Raw genomic sequence first — 22,118 nt, forward strand, 5'->3', positions numbered from 1 at the left:
AAAACAAAGTTCTGAGACAAAAGTTATCCTAGTTGTTATGAGGAAACTGAAGTTAGTGTAAAGCATGTACTCCTTTCAACCTGTAATCTATGGGAACTGGCACTTAGCTCAGTGAGCATTGCTTCTTTACATAAAAAAAAATAAAGTAAAAGAATATCTAGTACCTACAAACCTGTAACCTCTGGGAACTGGCGCTCAACTCTGCAAGCATTTCTTCTTTCATCTTTTCAGCTTCCTCAATCTCTTCATCGCTCAACCTCGATATTTCTGAGTCATCTGCAAAAAAAAATACTAGTGTTAGCAAATATAATTTGTTGTTAAAAACTTAACTGTACTAATTTAAAGTTCAAAATGTGTTTTTTTTTTATTTTTAGTAGTTTTTTTTTTTGATTTTTAACTAAAGTTTTTTTTAAAAGCATGTTGTTGTGTTATATAATATTACTAAACGCGTGAATTGCACAAGTTGTCAGTTTAGTAAACCATCAATAAGTTTATTTGAATTTTTAATAAGCATTTTAGCTACAACTCTGCGGTCAGAACACGTTTTAAAATACTTTAACATTATTAAAGCTAGTAAGCAAAACAACTATTTGTTTTACAAATAAAAAGTTGTACAATTAATTTTCTGAATAGTTTAGTTTAATTTCGATCATCAAAGCGTTTGAAGTTATGATAACTAAAACAAACAAACGAGTAAAAACATAAGTAGTTTGTTTAATCAACCATAGAAGAGTACTTGTGACATTAAACTACGTTGAAGCTACACATAGTGAGTTTAAACTTAGTAGGAGAAAAACAAATAATAAACTTTGTTTACGTGTAGTTTTTAAGTTTGGTTATAAAGTTTGATCTTTTTACTTAAACGATGTTTAAGTTTATGCAACTTATCTATGATCATCTGCTTGAAACGGAAATGACTCAAACGTAGTAGAATCTTCATTAAAACTTAATTAAGGACTTATTTCTCAGTAAAAACTTTTTAATCCAAATACTTGAGTTTATTAAATTAAACCAAGTGTAGCCTTTAAACACTTAAACGTTCTAAATATGAATTTTGTTCAATTGACAAAAATTTTATAAAACAATCATTCATTAATTATTTATTCAAATAAGATTTACTGATCCATGACTTATTTTAGTTTAAAACAAAATTAAAACAACCTTTAAACAACAAAACCTCAGTTTTTTAGTTTCCACTGTAAAGTTTATTCTATTTATTTCTAATATTTATATATAAGATTAATTATTTCACAAAAAAGGTTATTGAGTAAATTAAGTGTAACTTTAAATACTTTCATTTCTAAAAAAATTAATTCACCTGTAAAAGAACTTTCACCGGTAGATGACGCGCTTTCCTCGTAAATAGTTTCCTTCTCAGGGCTATACAACTGAACCTCTGCATCTAGCATTTGTTGCTCGCTTACCACTGAAGCGACACCAAGAGATAGGACTGATCTAGGACGAGGTATTGGCGGCTTTATGACGTCACTGTGTGATGATCGTGACGATGACGACGTCATGGAAGACATGTCGTCATCTTCGTTTAGGTCGTTTTGGTCTTTTTCTTGTGGAGCTGCGCTTTGGTCGTTTTGGACCTTCAGTTGGTTATTTTTTTGGGGTTCAGTTTCCTTTTTACTTTCTTCGCCCAAATTTTTATCTTTTGTGCTTTTTACTTTGTCGTCTTTCGTCGGTGGGATTTTCGGTTTGTCAATCTTCACCGGTCTCAGCATTTTTTTGATTTTTGCGATTTCTTCGTTCACGATTGACGGTTCGCTTTCTTCATCGTCATTCTAAAATTGAGTTAAGATATAATTATCTTTTGAAATATACTTTTTACTTATATAGTAGAAACAGGTTGCTGTGAAATGCTTTGTACTTAGGTAAAGATGTTTATATTTATATTTCGGCAACACACAGCTGTAAAAAACAATTAAAGCTTGTTTTTTACGAAGCTGCTTTGTTGATCTGTTTATGTGTTGTGTGGAAATTTCATATGATTGTGTTTGTATTGTTTTATGCAATTTTGGTATAAAATAAAGGCGTCTCAAAGTAACTGCAAAAACATTGAATGTCTTTTTAATCTTCAAAACATTTTGCAAAGTCTATAAGTAAATAAGATAAACTTTAGATCTAGTAAATAATATGAATAAAAATGCATACTTTTTATTGAACGATAAAGCATTTTTGAACATTTGAAAACTTATAATGTACAAATAATCTTTGAATTTTTCAGTAAAACTAATTAAGAAACCATGTGGTATATTTCATATTTGTTTACCTTGATACGGTTTTATTAAACCTCAAATATAGTTTGAACATCATTCTTGCATTTAAAAAGCAATTTAAATTAAGATATTAAGCTTATTGTGGTTGTTTTCTCGATTAATGTACAATTTTGGTCAAAACTAATTTACTGTTAAGTATGATCGATAAACTAAAATGAAGTTTGAAAATCTTTGGCTTAATAAGGTATTTGAAAAAAATGCTGTATTTTGTTAAAAAAAAAGTAGGTAACTTACAAGAGCTTATACAATAATAAATAGCTTAGAAAACTAAAAACATGATTAAAAGTTTCGTTTAAGTAACTGTACTACAATTTTATATAAGAACAAAATAGAAAAATGTTTTTAAAAAGCACTGTCAAAATCCTTAATCTTTGTCTATCATTTAAATATAAACATATTTAGTATCTTAAAACATTTTTAGATATCAAACTTAAGAACCTGATTTAAAATATTGAAAACTTTACAAACTTAAAATTTTTCACTTGTTAAACTTGAAACAAAACATAAAGTTCAAACTTTTTAAGTAGGGGATTTAATTTGACAAAAGTTGTTTAAAAACATGACAACAGTCAAGCAGTAATACAGAATTCAAGCTCAAATCCAGAAAACAACAAGTTTCTGCTTTAAAAAAAAAGCACTATATGTTCAACAACCTTTTTGTGTGCCTCTGAATCTTTCTCAGCGCTTACAGTTTCACTTGGTGAAAAACAATTTCTTGGACCATCACCTTCTGAATTTCTCACTTCATTTTCAATGTTTCCAGGGCTGGTCTCCAACGCTGCTGGGTTGTCAGTTTGTGAGGCTTCAACTTCGTTTCGGTTTTGGGGATTTTCTTTGGGCGGGCTGCTCTCTGAAGCGGTGCTGATGGACTTGGGTCTGGTCAGGCAGAAGAACTTACCTGAGTTTGTCTGAAAGGAGGTTGCCACGACTGAGTCGCACTCCTTCATAACCATCACTGGTTGCTCGTTCAACTCTGTTGAAGGATAATTGTAATTCGATAATGGATTATAAATCTAATTTAGACATTTATAAATTGTTTACAGCATAAACATTTGTTTAAATAAAACTAGTTTATTGTGCACAAAAAAGGTTCCAAGATGAACAAACATTTTCAAACGACGATATTTGTGTTTTTCTATTAATAAAAATATAAACAAACACTAGTAAACACGCTATATTTTTTTTATTAAGTAATAAAATTAATTATTGATAAAAATGTAACAATCATAGGTTGTTTATTAAGTTCTCTGTGTTAAAAATAGTTAGGTAAAATGTTTTCAAATTCTATTCAGTGATTAACATAATAAAATTTACTACTAGAAGCGTAATTGCGTATTCTAATTTAAAAAAATGCATAGAAATTTGAAACGATATTTTCTTTGTTTTAATAAACAAAAATTAATTCTTTTTCAAGTTTTACAAATACTTGAACTTAAACAAGTCGTAAATTTTATTTCAATAACTGCCTTTTTTGTGTACTTAAATAAATAATAATTAAATTCAATAGTTCTAATTTTGAACATAAATAAAAGTATATGTAAGTTGTTTGTAAACTCTTTTTTATAATATGAAACGTGATATGCCTACTTATTACACTCCAAGCCGTCTACTAAAAAAATTTTTAAGTCAAAAGTTAATTCTTAAGAACACTTTAAAAGTCCATGACTGAGTTTGCAAATTCTTAATCGGGTTAACTTAAGTTTTTGCTGCTACTTAAGTAAAGTTCTGCTCGAAAAACTTAAAAATCACGTATGTAGATTACAATTGTCAAGGTTTTCTGTTCACGCATACTTAAATAAATCTTTTAAACTTTCACTCACTAGATTATTTTTGATGAAAATTATGTTCGGTTATCAGTTTTAATAAATAAATGAGTATTTTTGACCTTTTTTGCTAGTTAACCATTTTAACTTGCGAATATGTCGTGGTTAAATATTAATTTGTCAAACGCATGCATTGCTTTAAGGCATGATAATACTTTTTTTTGATCGATATGAAGCAAATCTATGGTTACAATAAACTTTTCATTTCACGTTTTAAAAGTTAACGACTTGTTTTAAACTATGCAATTTTTTATTAACAAAAATGCGAAACTTTTTATAAGTAAATGAAAGACTTCATTTGAAATATCAACATGTGGAGTTTACTATTGAATTAAAAAATAAGGTTTCTGCACAAGTTTAAGTAAGGTTACTGAGAAAGTCTACATTTTAAACTGAACATACCTAGCAGTTTTTAAAATTAAAAGCTAGAATGCAGCTTCGTACAACGTTTAGATTAAGATTCAGTTCAAACTTTTAAAAACTAGTAGTTGATTTTTAAAGACTTAGAGTGTACAATATTTTTTCAGGGTATTTTATTTGAGCATAGTTTGACAACGGAGCAAACATTTTAAATTAAACTTTTTGTAGAATAGTTAAAAAGAAAAACATAATAAATATTTAATGCAAATTTTAGTGAAATGAACAGCTTTAATATTTTATAAACAGGTCATAAAACAAGTAGGCTAAAGTTTAAAAGTTTAATAAATTATGGAGAACCAATAAATAAAAAATACTGGATGTAAAATTAAATGCACAACTTTATATTTTAGCACACTTGTATGTAAAAAACGTAGATATTATACATCTACACACGGACTTGATCTTATCTACGCTTAGACATTTGCATGTAGGTTGAAAAAGGTTTACTTGAACTTAAAATGAAGCCAAACAAAACAACAAATATGCTTATTGTAATTTTCTTATTGCATAACACTTACATATAAGACAATAAGCAAGTTTAAAAAGGGTGTTCTTGTTTAAATTGTACTTTAAAAAGTTTAAATTACTTAGGCTTGCTCCTTAAATTGAAACTTTAATTGGGCAATTTCGATTTGTGATCTGTCCCATGGCTAAAATTTTTGACAGAACAAAACGTTTAAGTACAAAACAAGTGAATTAACTTTTTGGAAAATATTTTTTTGATCTAGTTTTATTTTATCTTTAGTTATGTAACGTAGTTTTAATGGAATTTAAACATGTTTTATGAAGCATACTTAATAAAAGCAAATTATATTTTTTCTCGTTGTTTAAAAAAATGTAATTTATGGTAGGTAATGAATTTATTAAAATACTTATTGACTAATAAGAAACAAAAGTTTACTAAATATAAATAACTTGTTAAGTTTGCTTTATATTATTGTTGATAAATTCTGGAAAATATAGTTTTAGTGCTTTACTTAATTTACTTTTGTTGTGGTTTATAGTCAACTAATAGCATACTTTTATTAAAAAAACTATAATACTGCACTAGTTCAATGTACTTTAAACGAACACAACTTAATATTTATGTTACTGTAGCAAGGTTTTAGTATGTGTTTGTAATAAGTAGCCATTATTACAACACATACAATTGTTCTATAAAACAAGCCATCCAAACTAACTTTTTGTGTATATTTAACTTTTAACGACAAAAATAACAGTAAAACAATACAACAAACTTTAACAATATAATAATAAAAATGGAAAAGCTGTACAACGTTGAGATATGGTTATAATAAAATTTTTAATATAAATTTTTATTGTCATTAGCACCATTGATCTGCATACTACCGAATGCAAAAATGCAAAAAAAATCTTAATAAAGGCTTTTGGAAAGAAAATATTTTTTTTAAGTATTCAAACTTAACGCAATAAACTAGTGAAGGGTTTAATAAAAGAGAAAAATAAAATATTTTTAGTAAAAATATACCGGCGTATTTATTCAATAAACCAGCCGTGGCATAGAGACTAGTGAATAAAAAGCTGTGAAAAATCGATAACTTCTATACCTTTCCCTTTTCGCTACTGTGCGCGAAAAGTTTGAAAATTTATAAGTTGGCTTTGGTGTTTATGGCCAGATTGAATTAGTTCTGATGTTTCAATTTTTATTTTTGAAACGTTGAGTTTTTTGTTGGTGAGAAGTGAAAAAAAAATAAAAACTTTCTGAATTAAAAAGACTTTATTCACCAAAAACTTTTAAATTCAGAAAAAAAGAAAGAATAAAGAACTGTTTTAAAAGGTTAACTTTGTTCCACAATGACAAAAAATTGTATAAAACAAAATAAAACACATAAATTGTTTGTATTAGAGAAAAACATAACAAGCTTACAAAATCTTAGAATTAGTTATGCAAAGAAAATCTTACTCATAACTGCATTACTTATGCACAAAATGTGCTTTTCTTTAAGTATACATAACAGCTTATGTATTACAAAACGAGATTAGATCTGCATCCGATACAAAGGAATATATATTTCATGGTAATATCATTCAAAACAACAAGGTTCTCTACAAGGGTACAGTGAATCGATTACTTATGTAAAAATATTCTCATTTTGACTCATATTCGTAAAGGTAGCCGATATTATGCGAAACAATTTATTAATCATAGGTGATCGTTTGTATTGTGAAGTACTTTAAGAGTTGCTAAAGAGCATATAAGGGAAAAATGTCAAAGATTTGCTGTTTAAATATTTCTGAGTCATCTAATTTGTGTCACTTGACCGTTTTAAACTATTGTTGTGCTAAGCTGTAACTTTATAAGTTGCCACTTGTTTTGCTAGATTATTGGATTGAATTACGTTAGATTTTTAGTTTTATAAATGTTCCCAGGCTTTAAGCAGCTAATAAATGAAGTCAATCTAGACTTTTATGCACAGATTGATCTAAAGAGAAAACAAAAGCTTTAGTCTGTTGAAATTTTTAAACTGTTTAGTTCATCTCAAAAAAATATTTTTCGATACAACTTTAGCTATAATTTTAAAAGTTTAAAATACACTGTAGCAGAATGGTAAAAAAATATTAGTTTTTATCAAGTTTGGTTTTTATATTTTACACAATCTCTATTTTTTATTCTATGCAATTATCTTTATCATATACGTAATTTTTTCCGAACTTTCATTAATTTTTTAACAACGTAATAAAAAAATTAACAAACTTTTTGCTTCTTTCAGCCCCAGGTTCACTTTCTCCCCTCCATTAACGAAGTTTGTTTCCTCCGCAATCGCTATGACGTCATTGAAGCTGCTTCCGGTGAAGGAGGACCTGTCGAGGGTGGCAAACGACTTGCGGTTCGACCACGTTGTGGTGCTTGGAGGTCTGGGGTGGCTGCCATGGTAACTGAACCGGTTACCAGGGTTACCATGGGAATTGCCACTAGGGGGATGTAGAAGGTTTGCTGTGGGGTCCTCGCTAATCATTCCTATCGAGCTCGGTGTCTGAAAAGATTTTATAAATTTTATTCCTAAAGTATTTATAATTTGATGTTAATATTTATTTTTAGAAATCAAAAGAAAGCTTCAATATAGCTTCTATTGTTTGTCTCTCATTTTTGAAGTATGTACTTAATATTTTTGTTTTATAGTAGTAACGTTAAATAAAAAATCAAGTTTACTTCTATGGTAATGTTTAAAAAAAGTTAAGTCATCAATTAAATTCCAAGAGATTTGTTTGTTTAAAAAAAAGTTTAAAAGAGCTGTTGATGTTATTTTACATTGAAATGATGTTAAAATGTATCTTAATCAAGCTACCGAAAAGGTTTAGAAACTAGATAAATAATAATCGTGTACAAATAAGAAATAATATTCATTTGTTCTAACAAAAAAAACACTTTAAAGATTATATTTTGAACTTTTGTGAGTTTACATTTAGAAAAATGTAATGCTTTCCATAAAACTTAATTTTTATAAGAACTTTTACAAGACATTTTTTAATGTTTAGATTTTACTGTTGAAAATGCTTGCAAAGCGCCATACAAGTTTACCTTTCAAAAATTAAAATAAAATACGTTAGAAAAAGGTGTGCCCCATACAATTGTAACGTGAAACTGTTGTAATATTGATTTCTTTGTTTCGAATTCTTAATGCCAATTCGGAAGTGCGAAATCCTAAGGTTTTTGTGTACGGGTTAAACAAATATCGTAAAGTTTTATTATTTAAAAACATAAATCTAGTAAAAAAATTTTTTTCAGTTTTCCGTTTTATCTTAACCTTTTTCAAAAATACCTGCTAATAAGAAGTCAACCGAGTGTAAAGTTTTAATTTTGAATTGGTTCCATGAAAGTTGTCATTATGGATCAAACTTTCACTTTTAACCTATAATATTGATTTTATAAACCTTTATTACCACCTGTGAAAGTTTAATTAAGTTCTTAATTTTCTTAAATTATAATTGCAAAGAAAAAGTTATAAAGCTTTAAACTTTTAGCTGTATACTTTAAGTGCTTGAAAATAATAAGTTGATTTTTTTTTTTGCTTTTATCACCTTTTGTTTTGAAAAGTTACCTTCATCAAATAAATAAACATGCTGAATTTACAAAAATCGTTTTTTGCTTTACATTAATAAGCATGCTTTAAAACTTGTAAAGATAAAGAAAACTAATAAATGTACAGTGAAGTTAAAGTTTGAGCATTTCGTTCAACCTTTTAAAACAAGTACTTTGTTTGTCTCTAGCTGTAAAACACCTTTTAGATATTATTCAGATAACAGTGCTTTCTTTGAAGAGCAATTTATAAAATTTATAAAGTTTATAAAGGTTTATCACAGTACAACTTTAAAAAAAGCTAGTCTAAAATTTAAACTTGAACTTTAATAAAGTGGTAATAGGATTAACTTACAGATTATACTTTAATTTATTATTTTTATTTAAACTTGTATAAACAACTTGTTTGAAACGTGTAATGATACAATAAATAAACGCTCGTCAACCTTTAAAGTTTCTTTTAGTATTTACCATATTCTAAATTGAATTATTTCCAGTTTGTATTATTATTTTTGCTAACGTAAATCTGTGTCGACACGTAGTATTTTTGTTAGGGGGTGCGAAAAATTTGAATATGATTGTCTTTTACTTGTTTTAAAAAATCAAAATATAAAATAACGTTTTATGATTTTTTTTCTAATTGCCTAATTTAGAATTGTTTTTTTGGAAACTTTGCTGCTTATATAGTTAAAACTGTAGTAGCACATTTTTATTATAACCTCAAGTATATTTTGAAACTTTTGAAGCCAGATATTCACTGGTCTACACGATATAAATTGAAATTAGAAATAAACTTTACTTTTGCAGTATACAAACAGTTAGTTTGCACTTCAATATAAAAAGGTAGGCAAACCTCTTTTGCAAACAATAAAAACAAATTGTTCAAAACAAAATATGCGAGTTTGTGGTGAAAATAGCTTTTGACGGTTTAGCTTGCTCTTTTTTATGTACAAATTGCTTGATGTAGTTTTATTGAAGTAGTTTGAAATGAAATTGAAACTTTTAAAGGTTTATGACAATATATATGATGGATTTGTCAATTTATTGTGCAAAGTAAATTTAGTTTTCAAAATTTCAAAAATTTTAAAACTTTCAAAGATTAGCTAATAGATAAGAACAGTCTAGTGTTCAGAAATTATCTCAAGTTATGCTATACATTATGACGTAAGAATAGTTTTCTATTGACTTTCTTAAAAAAAGGCACCATTTAAACTAGTTACAATATAAAGTCAAGTTTTTATTGGTTTTTAAAATTCTAATTAAACATCAAACAGTCTTGTTAAACAATTTTTTATTATAACTTAAAACAACATAACCCTAAAAGCTTATGTCGTTGTTTATGCTATTGTGCAACTAAAATGGATATATTTCTATAGCTTTTTAAATGTCTATTTTTGTATGCAAAACAAAAAATTGTATGACGCAAAAACAAACTTTTCTTATGTGAGTTATGCAAGCATGGCATAATTTTTTTTGACTTGTTTGAACAGTAATTAAACTAATTGAAAGATTTGTGACAAATAGTGTTGTGTCATGTTGTTAGATATACAATACAAATTCCCTTGCGTAAAAGAAACTCTTTTGATGTCTATAGTCTGTGACACAGCAATGTGTCTTGTTATAATTTGCTCGTGTTATGATTGATCGTAATAATAGATGTTTAAACTCGTCTATGTTGTATAGAAAAGGTGTTTAGTAAAAAGAGGCTTTAAGAAAAAGTAGTATGTCGAAAGTATTTCAGTGTTTAGTGTTAAGAAAAGTGAAAGTTTAAGCACAAAAAATGAAACAACAGAACTTAATCAATTATAAAGATTAATTAAGCTTCTTGGCTGATTTAGTCAAGTCTAACAGAAATTTTTAGTATTTTAACTTAATGTCGTTCTACGTGCTTTTTACATGCTTGTTCTATCCATAGAACTATTATTAACGTGAGTTTCCTCATCAAATTGAGTAGAATTTCCCTTACAAGTCACGATTATAACTAAGTTAAGTTTAACGCGCGTTTAATTATAACTTTGGCGGGAAGTTTAATTTTAAGTGAGGAAAACAATAACAACATAACTTGGTTATAGCGATGGGTGGTAAAAAACACTTAAATTTACTAATTTGTTTCAAAAGTTAGAAAAAAAAGTTCAAAGATAGTACTAGCTGTTAACATACAAAACAGTTAAGCAAACAAACTAACTGTTGCGGAACTTTTGGTCACTTTAGTAAAATAATTTAGCAAAAAAGCTAGTATACTAGTAAACAGATTATTAAGATAAATAAACTATTAAACATTTTTAGAAATTAGCAAAAAAATTAAAAAAAGTTACCATTTTTTAAAAAATGACGGAATACTTAGATCAAATCGTAATAAAGTAAAATCATAACTTTAATGAACACCAACAAAAGTCGTATCATTTGTAAAAACTAACCAATGGTCCGTTCATGTCCGAATACGTCTCAGGATCGATACGCCTGGTGTCCAAGTATTCCCTTCCCATGTTCCTGGTATCCAAATAGTTCCTGGTGTCCAGGTACTCCCGGCGATCGGCCAAGTTGTTCTGAGACTTGCTCTTGCTGCTCGGCCGGTTGCTTCTGTTTAATTTTTTTAATTTTTGATTAAGTTATTTAATTATTTTTGTTTGGAAAAAAAAAACAACATTGTATCTTTGACTTTTTCTGCATGGTAAACTTAGCTGTCCTGAATGAGTTAAGTTTCACAATGCTGATATCTTTCAAAGAAAGTTTTGAGTACATAAAATAAATTACGTGAATGTTTTTTCTTGAATTTAATTTACTTTGTAAACGAACATGCTCAATTAGCTTTCGTTTCTCAAAACAACTGTTTCGCTTAATGAAATAAAGTTTGTATGCTTTTTAGTTTTGAGTTTTCATCTCAGTTGATGAGTATAAATTTAAAAGCATTTTATTACAAATAAAGACTTTTTTTAAAAGTTTTATTTGTTTTCAACCACTAAACTGCAAAACTATAGCGCTAACATAACACATGCTTTCTTTCAAAGTGAAAGATTTTAAAACCAATTGAAGTGTATACAGATGATCTTTGAACTTTATAATTTAATTTAAAAATTTTTTGAACTGCAATAAATTCAACTGACAGAACAAGTATAAAGCCTTTGGTGCGTAAAAGCTGATAGTTTATCATGTATGCACTTGAAGTAAATCAATTAAATTGATTGTTTTATTAGATGAATGAACTTGTCTGTTATAAATTATAAAGAATTTGCTCGAAAATATAAATTTCTAAGCAAAACAGATAACTTTAGTACTGAAAGTTTGTGGCGTAAAATTTTAAATAAAAAAATCTATGTAAACGCATAAACCGAAAGTAAAGTAATGTAAACTTGAATATTTTTAAAATGTTCAAAATGCGTAATATCTTAATTTTGATATATTTAAAATCTATAAACTAGTTTGCAACTCTAAATAGTTCAAAGAATAACAAACTATTCATTTAAACAGTACAAACTTAACATGAACTATATCAACAAATTTAAAACTAAAATTTTATCCGAATATAGCAAACGTGTACACTTAATTTTTTTTTAACAACAAACCTCTGTTTGGGAAGCGTCATGACGTGCTGCTGGTAGTGCGGGTTGTGGACCATTTGGTAGCCGTTCAAATGGTTCAAGTGGTGTTCCGAGCCGTGGTACTGGTAGTGGGGGTGGTAAAATGGTTGCTGGTAGACCATTTGCTGGTACGAAGGGTGGTACATGTGGTGGTCGATGTGGGGCACTCTGTTGGTTTGTTTGAGTTTTGTATGGGTAATAACTTTTATATGGGTAATAAGTTTTGTATGGGTAAAAAGTTTTGTATGGGTAAAAAATTGTTGAACTGTACTTGCAAGAAATACTTTTGATTGTAGAATTAAAACAAAACTCATGTATTATTCTGTTAAACTACCAACGTAAGCTGTTAGTATATGTACATTTATTAAATTGTATTATGATATCTATTTTGTTAGATACAATTGTTATTTTGCTACTAACATACTTTACTCTTTTCTATTCTATAAGCTAATAGTAATTAACAACAATCTGATATTTGTTAAAGGCATTATTGTTTATGAAAAACTTTAAGAAAACTGTGTAGTGCTCTATTGGTTTAGTAGTAAAATTTAATTCTGTTTTTTATAAATAATACTTATCATTAATAACAAGTTAATTTATAAGTTTTTAGTTAATTTTTTATATAGGTTCTATAGTTGTTTGAATAAAAGTAGGTAATACTACAGTCAATGTAAGATATTCTATTGAAATTATTATTGTCTATCTCTTAAACAAAAACTTAACGGAGAAAAAAAATCATGTGACTTTTTTACAACGTTCTTGAAAAAGTTGTATAATTAATTCTTTTATTTTAAGATAAATTATATTACAGTATTACGAAAAAGAACTTTCCATGTTAAATCTGATTTCTTTAACATTTATGCTTTTTTTATACTTATTTTGTTTATTTTTTAACATAAATTTACTGTTTAAAAAAATAAAACTTTCATCTTTTTATGTACAAGCCATGATTTTAATCAGGTTAAATTTCGTGGCACGTATAATTAAAATTTGGCGGAAATTATTTTATGGCGCGGAAAAGAAAGACAACTAATATTGATTAAATTATTTTTCAGAACCAAGTCAAAGTTTAATTGACACAGTTTTCAAAAAAACATCTTTTGTACTTTATGAAAACAAAGGCTTATATATTTACAAAAAAACAATAAAACGACTTGATTTAGATTAAAATACTTGTAAGTTATAAAAAAAATAATTTACTTGTTTATAATAATTTATTTTTTAATCACTAATTTGTTTAACTTACTTATTAAAATATTTTTTTAGACTTTTGTTTTTGGTTAAAAACCCGCTAAAGTAGTTGACGTGAATTTAATTAGTTATGAGGCCGACCGAAAATTGACTCAGCTAAAACAATTAACTAACTTGTTTTTAATTAAAAATATTCTGCAAAGTTTGCTGCAACAGCAGACTATTTATAGTTTTTGAAGATTTTTTAAGGTTTTTTTGAAACTTTGACGCTTTAAAGATTAAGTAATTTATTTACAAATAAATCTTTAAAATGATTATGTTATGATAAGAACATCTTATGTTGTAGTCTTTCAATTTAATTACAATAAAATACTTTTTATAATCAGATGTTATATCAAAGTTTTAGCGCTTAAGCGATTGAATACACAAATGTAGTTAAAAAAAGTATATTTATTACCAACCAACGGTTGTATACATTAGACTGTAAGCCAAAAATTAAATTAAAAAATGATAAATTTTATTGACCACCCGCATTATTAGAAAAAATGAATTTTTGTCGATAAATAATAAAAATAGACAAAGTAACGATTTTTCAAGAAATCAATAAATATATTGTTGGGCGGTTTTTTTTGTATTAAAGCTAAAAAAACAAAAAAAAATATACAAACTAAATACTAGTACATTGTTATATACTTCACATATAAGTTTTGTAAATTTGTTCTGTTTTTTTAAATAAGCATCACAAGTAAAAGTTTTATAGTTATATATTACCACCCGCAAACCACATTATAAACACATTGATTTTTCATTCAATTTAGGCAAATTAAGAGTGACAGAATAACAAAAAGTCGATCTATTGGACAACTTCCAACAATTTAACCGAATATTGTTTTTTCCAACTAAACCATATGGTCAAACTTTTTGTCTTTTTTTTTTTTGAAAGTTGCCCGTACAAGAGCATTGTGGTGGGTGGGTTGAACAATAAAAGGGCTGTGGAAATCAAAAGCTATTTTCGTAAGGTTACGCCCCATACTATAAGTTTTTAATAAGTGAACTCTTTTATTTATGTACGTAGTTTGGTTAGATATAAAAGTTTTGCAGATAATCATTTTTTTGTTTTAGTGTCACAAATATAAGGCGTATTTTGAAATCGTTTGAAACAATAAAAGAAATAAAAAGATGTTTGTTTGTTTTAGGACGTGTTTTTTGTAAACTGTTTTTGTTTTGGAATTAAAAATCAACAAAGCAATAAAAAAGTAGGAGTATTAAAACAATAGCATATTTTATGTCAGATTTTAAATTTTATACTTTATTTACATCACTCTTGTTATGTTTGTTGTTTTTAAATGCGCAGTTACTTGAATGTTTGTTATTGCTATAAAAACTTGAGTTTTGATGTTTTTGCTTTTAAGGTTTTATAGCTTAAAGTATTGCATGCTGTTTCTACATAAAAGCCGTTAAGTTTTTAAATAAAATATTTTATTAATCTTATTTTAGAATGAATATAGTTAGAATCACTAGACTTGTTGTAATTATCTAGTCTATTTAGTTTTAAAAGAAGCTTATGAGCATACAAAATTAATACAAAAACAACACTTGAAAACAAAATAAGTTATGGCATAGAGCAGTGTTAAAGAAAAAAAATACTAGTAACATCAATATATAAAAAATTAACACTATCTTTAATTAATTTGCAAGCAAGTTATCAATTAAAACTAAAAATAATGCAATGCACTAAAATAGTTTAAACATTCTACTCAAAAAAAAAATATTATTTCACAAACTAATTAAAACGAAAATTTAATGTATTTAATAAATAATGTTCGTTAGTAACATTTTTTTTATTAATTTAAAAAGAACTAACCGTCCAACAGCGTTCTGGTGCGGTAAGCTCCTTCTGTTCAGAGATCCGTTTATAGCTATAAATTGTTTAAAAGTTTTATATTAAGCATTATTTTTTACTTTGTAGCAGTAAAAACAATAATGGTTCTACAGGTTTCATGGTCATGAATGCTTCTAAAAGTTCATGATTATACGCTATGAAGTAGGTGTTTAAACCTTTTTCAGCCGTTTTTTTATTATGCACAGGTTTATAACGCTTTAGTGTATGAAAACCAAAATATAACATTCATAGTTGTTGACTCTTGTTTTAAAACGAAAAACTAAATTTTATAATTTTATGAGTTACCTAATTTTATAAAAAGAAAATACTGTATCAAACTATATAAACTGTTTTATTTTTTAGCATCGATTAACAAGTTTTCATCAATTAAATTGACCGATAATGTACTTCGAAGCTCTGTATGACGTAACAAACCCTGTCTGAAGGATATTTAGTTTCGGTTATATAAACAGCCAGTTAATCGATGCATACCGAGTAAAATAAGTTTTATTGCAGACTTCTAGCGACATTTGAAAAATCAATATTCACTGTACTGAGACATATATCATTATAAAATTTCACTTGTGCTTAATCACAGTCTAGTGCTAGATTAAGTTACATAACTGAAAATTGTGTTTAGTCTCTTTCTAGTATGTGCCCTGAATTTCTAGTATGAATATTTTTTGGAATTCGAAGCTAACTTTTTTTCGACTTACCTTAAATTGACTCTATAAAAGTAAAATACACTGTGTTCACTATAACATACATACTAGTTAGGTTTGCTGTAAAAAGTTTGCCTGACAGTGCTATTAATAAATCTAAAACATTTTAGTTTATCCAAAGTTTAGTTTGTTTGTTTATGAAGTAACTGACTAGAAAAAACTTCACAACTACTGTTGAGTTTATAAGAACAATAATTAAATAAAGTGTTTATACAAGCTAATGAACAATATTAAAATGCTCATTTAATTTTATGTGGTAAATAACGAGATTACAGCAATTAATCGTTTGAAAAGATGCAATGGATTTACTTACAAGAGTTTCAGTCAATAAAAACGTGTTTATTGCGAATTTGTTGGAATTTTATACCTGTTCGATTTGTGTTCTGAATTTTTCAAATTCAAATAAGTTCATAAGGTGAAACGCAGATACAAATCTAGTTTCTTATCTCTGTCTGCGGTAAAACAAGTAAGAATATTATGCAATAGAGAAACTAAACTTTTATTTTTGACTCATAAAATCCATTAAGCATGACTTGTTTGTTTTTCATTTGCTTATTTGAAAGATAGATAAAGTACTCTTTTTACTGCTATGATAAACTATCAACTTAAATAAATAAGTAAACTAAGATATATAGATAAACAGTTTGAGTTCAAAAAAACTACCGTTTTTTTGATGTTTTTTAATTGTAAAATGAAAACATTGTAACTAACATTAATCTCGTAGTAAAAAAGTTTAACTCGTAAGCGATATATTTAAAGACTTTTTTAAACTAGTAATGTCATCAAAAATGTTGTATTGAAACCGAAACAAAACATAATTTAATAGACTATTATAGAAAATTTAAGTAAAAGTTTTAAAGAAAAACAAAGAAACCAGTTTATGTTTTTATTTATTGCAGTAAAGCTAAGTAATATTAATTAGATTGAAATAAAACTTTAAAAAAGCCTATTTTTGAGACTTTATTGTGTTTTTTTGATGCAGCTTATAGTTTGTTTGTTATAAAACTAAATTCACCCATATCAGTATAAGTTGCATAAATATTGAAAACCTCTTAGAGCGTATGTTGATGCTAATTGGTTTATTTATGGAGCTTATGCCGCTAATGAGCCAATTATAACTTTATTGATAAACTCAATTATGAACATATAAAAGGAAAAGTAAAGCCTCATAAAACCCTATTAGCTTCCGTCTACTGTATTAAAAATGCATAAGGTTGTGAGCATGTTATCTTTAAAACTTTCTTACCTTTATTTTTGTCGTTTCTTATTAGCTTTTATGGATATTATGAACTTTGTGAACCGTATATAGTTTTTATTGTTTCTTGTATTATAAAGTGAAACAATAATAAAAATGTTCCTGGTACATTATTAAGACTTTGTAAGTTTTATATTTTTTTATGTTTGCTTAACTAGAAAATTAAATGCTTGTTTTATTTCAACTACCTAGTCTAAAAACTATCTTATATTTTTATTATATAAGGCTATGGACTTAAGAGTCACTCATTTTTAGACTACATAAAATTCTAATTTAACCGTGTTCTTGTCAAGCTATTTACCTTTATCTGTTAAATAAATACTATTCTAAATAGTCAAAAAGTGACGCCGTGCCAAAGTGTCACTCCGTGCTAAAGTGTCACTATGTGCTAAAGTGACGCTGTGCTTTTATGACACCTACCCATGATAAAAAGTTAAAATCATATTTATAATTGTCTCATTTATTCACATTAAAATTGTTATTTTTTTAATGCTAGTTATGATAGTATAAGTATTATTTTATATCTATAACTTAATTCTTTTATGAAGGAAAACTTCAATTTTAATAAACTCAAAGCATATTTCGACCTTGGAGACTCTAGTTCAAGATTTTTTCAACTTTTTCAGTTCTGTTATGTATATTTAGTCTCTTAAAAGTCACGCTAATTATTGATTCCGGAGTCAGCAACTTAACGAGGTATCCATAATTACATTGACTATTACGAATCAATAAATCCATATCATTAAACAAGTTATACTTAAAGCATAAAAATATACACATGGTCTCTTGGGTATATTATAAGATGCAAGAAATTTACGACCAAGTATTATATTTAGTCTTTTAGTTACGTCTGCTGCAGTAGAATGTAGTTACGGTAACAATTTTATGGTTTTTTTTATAGAAAAACTTAATATATTTTCTCAAGTTTATATGTTTCTTTAGCTTTGAATTACCGTATAAATTTGTTTAGCGTAAAACCTAATGGGAATTAAAAAGTTATGGAACATTCTCTTTCAAATATCTATTTTGTCTAAAATTAGTTTTTAGATTTCTTACTGTCTCTTGAAAAAAATGTAAAAAAAAACAGTTTTAAATTACTTTTGTTATCAAAATACATATCAAAACTTAGTTACTGAAACCTTGTTAATATTGAGGCAATTATAAACAAGCGTAGTATTTTAAACTTCATTGTTTCAAAGGACTGATTACTAACAACGTAATAAGTCGGATATGTGAACTGAACAGTACATAAAACGACTGCAGTAACTTACAAGCAGAAATGAATAATTACAATAGTCTGCAATGTCAGCCTTGAATGTATGTAACCAGATATGCTGTTTTTTGTCTAAGAAAAGTCATTTTAGTTTTTTGTTACATTACATTTACATAGACTTAATGAACCGTTGCTATGCTTACATGAAATTTATAAAAATTTAAATAATGGGTGCATAACGTTTTTTGTTAAGCGATCATTTGCAGAAGTAATTTTCACTTTTAAATCAATATTCATTGTTTTTATGGAAACAAACATTAAAATTGACTTAATCTGTAAAAAAAAAGTATGCTTAAAAGATTTAAACACTTTAGTTTTTACTAACAGTTGAAAATTTATAGCAAAGTACTATTGTATTAAATAATTGTTTGTTATTATTTTATAATATCATAAAGTATAAAAAAATTAATATAAAACTTAACACTCACCCGGATGATAATGATAATTGTTTTGATCGAATGAAAACATCTGAGCTGGGTGCATTTGCCGGAAGTTTATTTCCGCTAATGTCCTATGTAAAAAAGTTTTATTTTTATTTCTGAGCTTTTAATACGAGATATTAAAATTTCCTTTAAAACATCAATTTAAGCTTTTTAGAATTAAACTTAACTATATTGTTACTTTAATTTGAGATGTCAATAAAATTAAGTTTTGATTTATTTTTATTGTTTTCATTACTTACTTTTGTGTTTTTTTTTTCAGACCAGTTTTTTATTTCTATGCATTTTATACAAATAAGTCGTAATTTGTTTTTCATATTTCATATTTCATACTTTTACTTATTCTAATCAAACCAACCTTGGTGAGTGAAGCTCATTAGGTTCCAGCTGGTAGAATCCCCACAAGTTGTTTTCGTTATTCAACCATTCGCCAACCTTCATCTGAAGCCGTTCCGATTTGCTTTGCATTTTGTTGCCGTTCTGTGTATTACGATTAAGTTAAAAAATAATTAGCTGAAGTTTTACTTTCAGAAAAAATTTAAAAGTTTTTTGATTTGTTTCCGTTCTAGAGTTTAGTTTTTAGTAGAGAGTTATGTGTGTTAGTTTTTAATGTTGGTGACTATTGCTCTGCAATTTTAAAATGTTTTTTCACTTTTTTCAATAAGTTTTTATTCTGTATATTAAATTAGTTACATAAAAATAATTTGTTTGAAATCACGTCTGAATATGTATGAAAGAAGATAAAAACGCTATTATGAAATAATTTCAGTATGGTGTATTTGATTAAATAAAACATTTTTAAGCAGCTAAAACAACACGTATTATGGAAGGTAAGCAGTTATGATCAAACGTTATAAATACATTTTATTTAAGTTTTAAAGTGTTTTTTATTTGATGCTTGGAATTAATATTCCAGCAAAACAAGTTTTTCTGCTGTGTTACAAGTATATAAATAAAACGTAATAAATATAGCTAATGTATTAAATTTTGGAATGCTATCAGTTAAAACTAAATTAGTTAAAAATAATATCAACGTTATACGGAAACTTTAATTAAATTTTTGTGAAAGTTGTTTTTTTGGCAGTTTTTTGTTTATTAATATTTGATCGAATTATAAACGTTTAATTGTGAGAACTTGGCTTAAAAAGTTGTTTGTTGTACTTATAATTAATTAATTTAACATTAAACAGCTTGACTTTCTCTAGAACACTTTTCCGATGATTTTTAAGAAAAACAACTTATAAGTTTAAGTAAAAACAAATTTAAGTTAAATTCCGTTTAAACATTATTTTAGTAAGGACTTTTTTCATAATACTTACAAAATTATTATTACTTGTAGAGGCTGATCATTTTAATACTTTTTAAAGCAACCGTAAATAATCTAAAAAGAAAACATTTTATTATGGAATAAAACTTTTCTGTGCTTGCATTTAAATTATAATAATTTAAAGCATAATACTCGGAAAATGAACAAAAGTAAATGACGTTGCAAAATAAAACCACGAAATATTTGAACAAATATTTCCACTAGAAACAAAAAAATGCGCGCTTTTCGAATTTACAAATTTAAGCAAATATTTTCAGAAGGCTATAAAAAATGACAATAAAAATACCGAAGGCAAAGATAAATTTACTTTTAACTGCAAAAATGAAACGCTTTCTTTTTATTAGCTATATTAGCAAATAAATTTTTTTGTTGTTATAGAAGTTAAGAATATAATAACATTTATTTTTCTAGATCACATGCATAGATAAATCGTAGAAAATATAAACCTTTTAAGTTCATTCTATCAAACATATTTTTCATGATTTAAGTTATGCAAGCTCTTATTTAGTGTCACTTGACAGCCAAATTTCTACTACAAGTATTTCAATGAGATTAAATCTGTGTTAAAAGTGTTTATTTCAGCAGAAATACAAACAAAATAACAACTGTTGTTGTACTTTTACAGAAAACACTTGTTAAAATAAACTTGCTCGAAAAATACCTCATACAGAGAAAAATATGTAGAATAAAACCACTTGTTATAAGTCCATCAAGGTTCTTTATAATTTTTGAAACATTACACTTACAACTTAGATCATAACACAATTTATAAATTACTGACACCGTATAAGTAAATAAAAGGATAAATTGATTAAAAGACAATTATAACATAAAACAAAGTTAGTAAGATACAAAAATATTTGGTTAGTACTGTTTAATCAAACAAAGTTATTACAAAATAACCTGAGTTACCATAAATAAATTAAAGTAGTTATATAGATCGTTACTAATTGAAGAATCGAAGAATTAGTTATACTTTGTTTTTGATTTCTTCTTAAGTTAATAAAGTTCATCATCATAGGTGTTTTGAAGTTTTACAAAACAATATACTAAAGTGTTAATAAATCAAAACATTAATTTGTCCTTTACAAAATGTGGAATTAATAATTCTTTAGAACTAATTTATGCCTAACTTATTAGTTTTTACTCACTGTCAATAATGTCTTTTAGTGTAAACCAGTTCAACATTTTGTTTTTATTGTTTTGTGTTTTCACTCTTTTAATCTAATATAAATCGTAAACTATTATTAGTTCAGTAATGTTATGTGGTCTTTTACGAAAAACATAATTATGAGAAAAAATGTATTAAGTTTCAAATTACTTTTTTGTTTTAACCTTGACCTTAAGCAAAACAAAAACAGTAAACTCACTTAAACTAACAGTGCTTTAATTTAATGTTAACAATGCAATACTTACACGCATTTGGAAATTCAATATTTTAGTTAGTTATAGCTGAAATTCTCAGGTTTTAATGTCAAAGTTGTTCATAAAAAACGTTAAAAAAATATTTCTAACACCAGGTAAGTAGTAAGAAAGTAGTCATTGCACTATTTAAAGAAATGTTTGAACAAACACTTATGAGGAACACATTAGTTTAGCGCGCTTTTTTGAAACGAAAATGTAAATATTTTCGAAAGGTCACAAAATACACATTACGACAGCAGAAAAAAAACATCATATTAGAAATAGTCTCTTATAAAACCATAAAGATAACATTCGAAAAGTCTTATTAAGTGTTATTTTTGTCAGACTAAGAAAAGTAGTTTTATGTAAAGGCTTTAAGAAGTTATTAACTACAAAATCACGTTCCAACTGATAAAAACTTGACTTTTGACCTTAGATTAAAGAAAAACTTTTAAAGTGAAAATATTTAAATTTTTAAC

The 22,118-nt window shown here is 26.6% G+C and overlaps 1 protein-coding gene across 1 annotated transcript in view; it reads right to left on the minus strand.

The window, feature by feature from the left end:
• The window catches only part of LOC145833728 (uncharacterized), a 31,101-nt gene that overhangs the window by 3,472 nt on the left and 5,511 nt on the right, over window positions 1-22,118 (minus strand). The window contains exons 3-11 of the mRNA XM_082940883.1: window positions 19,267-19,388; window positions 18,897-18,979; window positions 15,201-15,255; window positions 12,131-12,313; window positions 10,985-11,147; window positions 7,245-7,524; window positions 2,939-3,258; window positions 1,319-1,790; window positions 173-276 (exon numbers count right to left, since the gene is read on the minus strand). Of these exons, the coding sequence (XP_082797009.1) occupies window positions 173-276; window positions 1,319-1,790; window positions 2,939-3,258; window positions 7,245-7,524; window positions 10,985-11,147; window positions 12,131-12,313; window positions 15,201-15,255; window positions 18,897-18,979; window positions 19,267-19,388 (1,782 nt within the window). The remainder of the gene's footprint in view (window positions 1-172; window positions 277-1,318; window positions 1,791-2,938; window positions 3,259-7,244; window positions 7,525-10,984; window positions 11,148-12,130; window positions 12,314-15,200; window positions 15,256-18,896; window positions 18,980-19,266; window positions 19,389-22,118) is intronic.

Source organism: Thalia democratica, chromosome 4, assembly GCF_965202585.1.
Source record: "Thalia democratica chromosome 4, ktThaDemo2.hap1.1, whole genome shotgun sequence".
Taxonomy (NCBI): Eukaryota; Metazoa; Chordata; class Thaliacea; order Salpida; family Salpidae; genus Thalia; species Thalia democratica.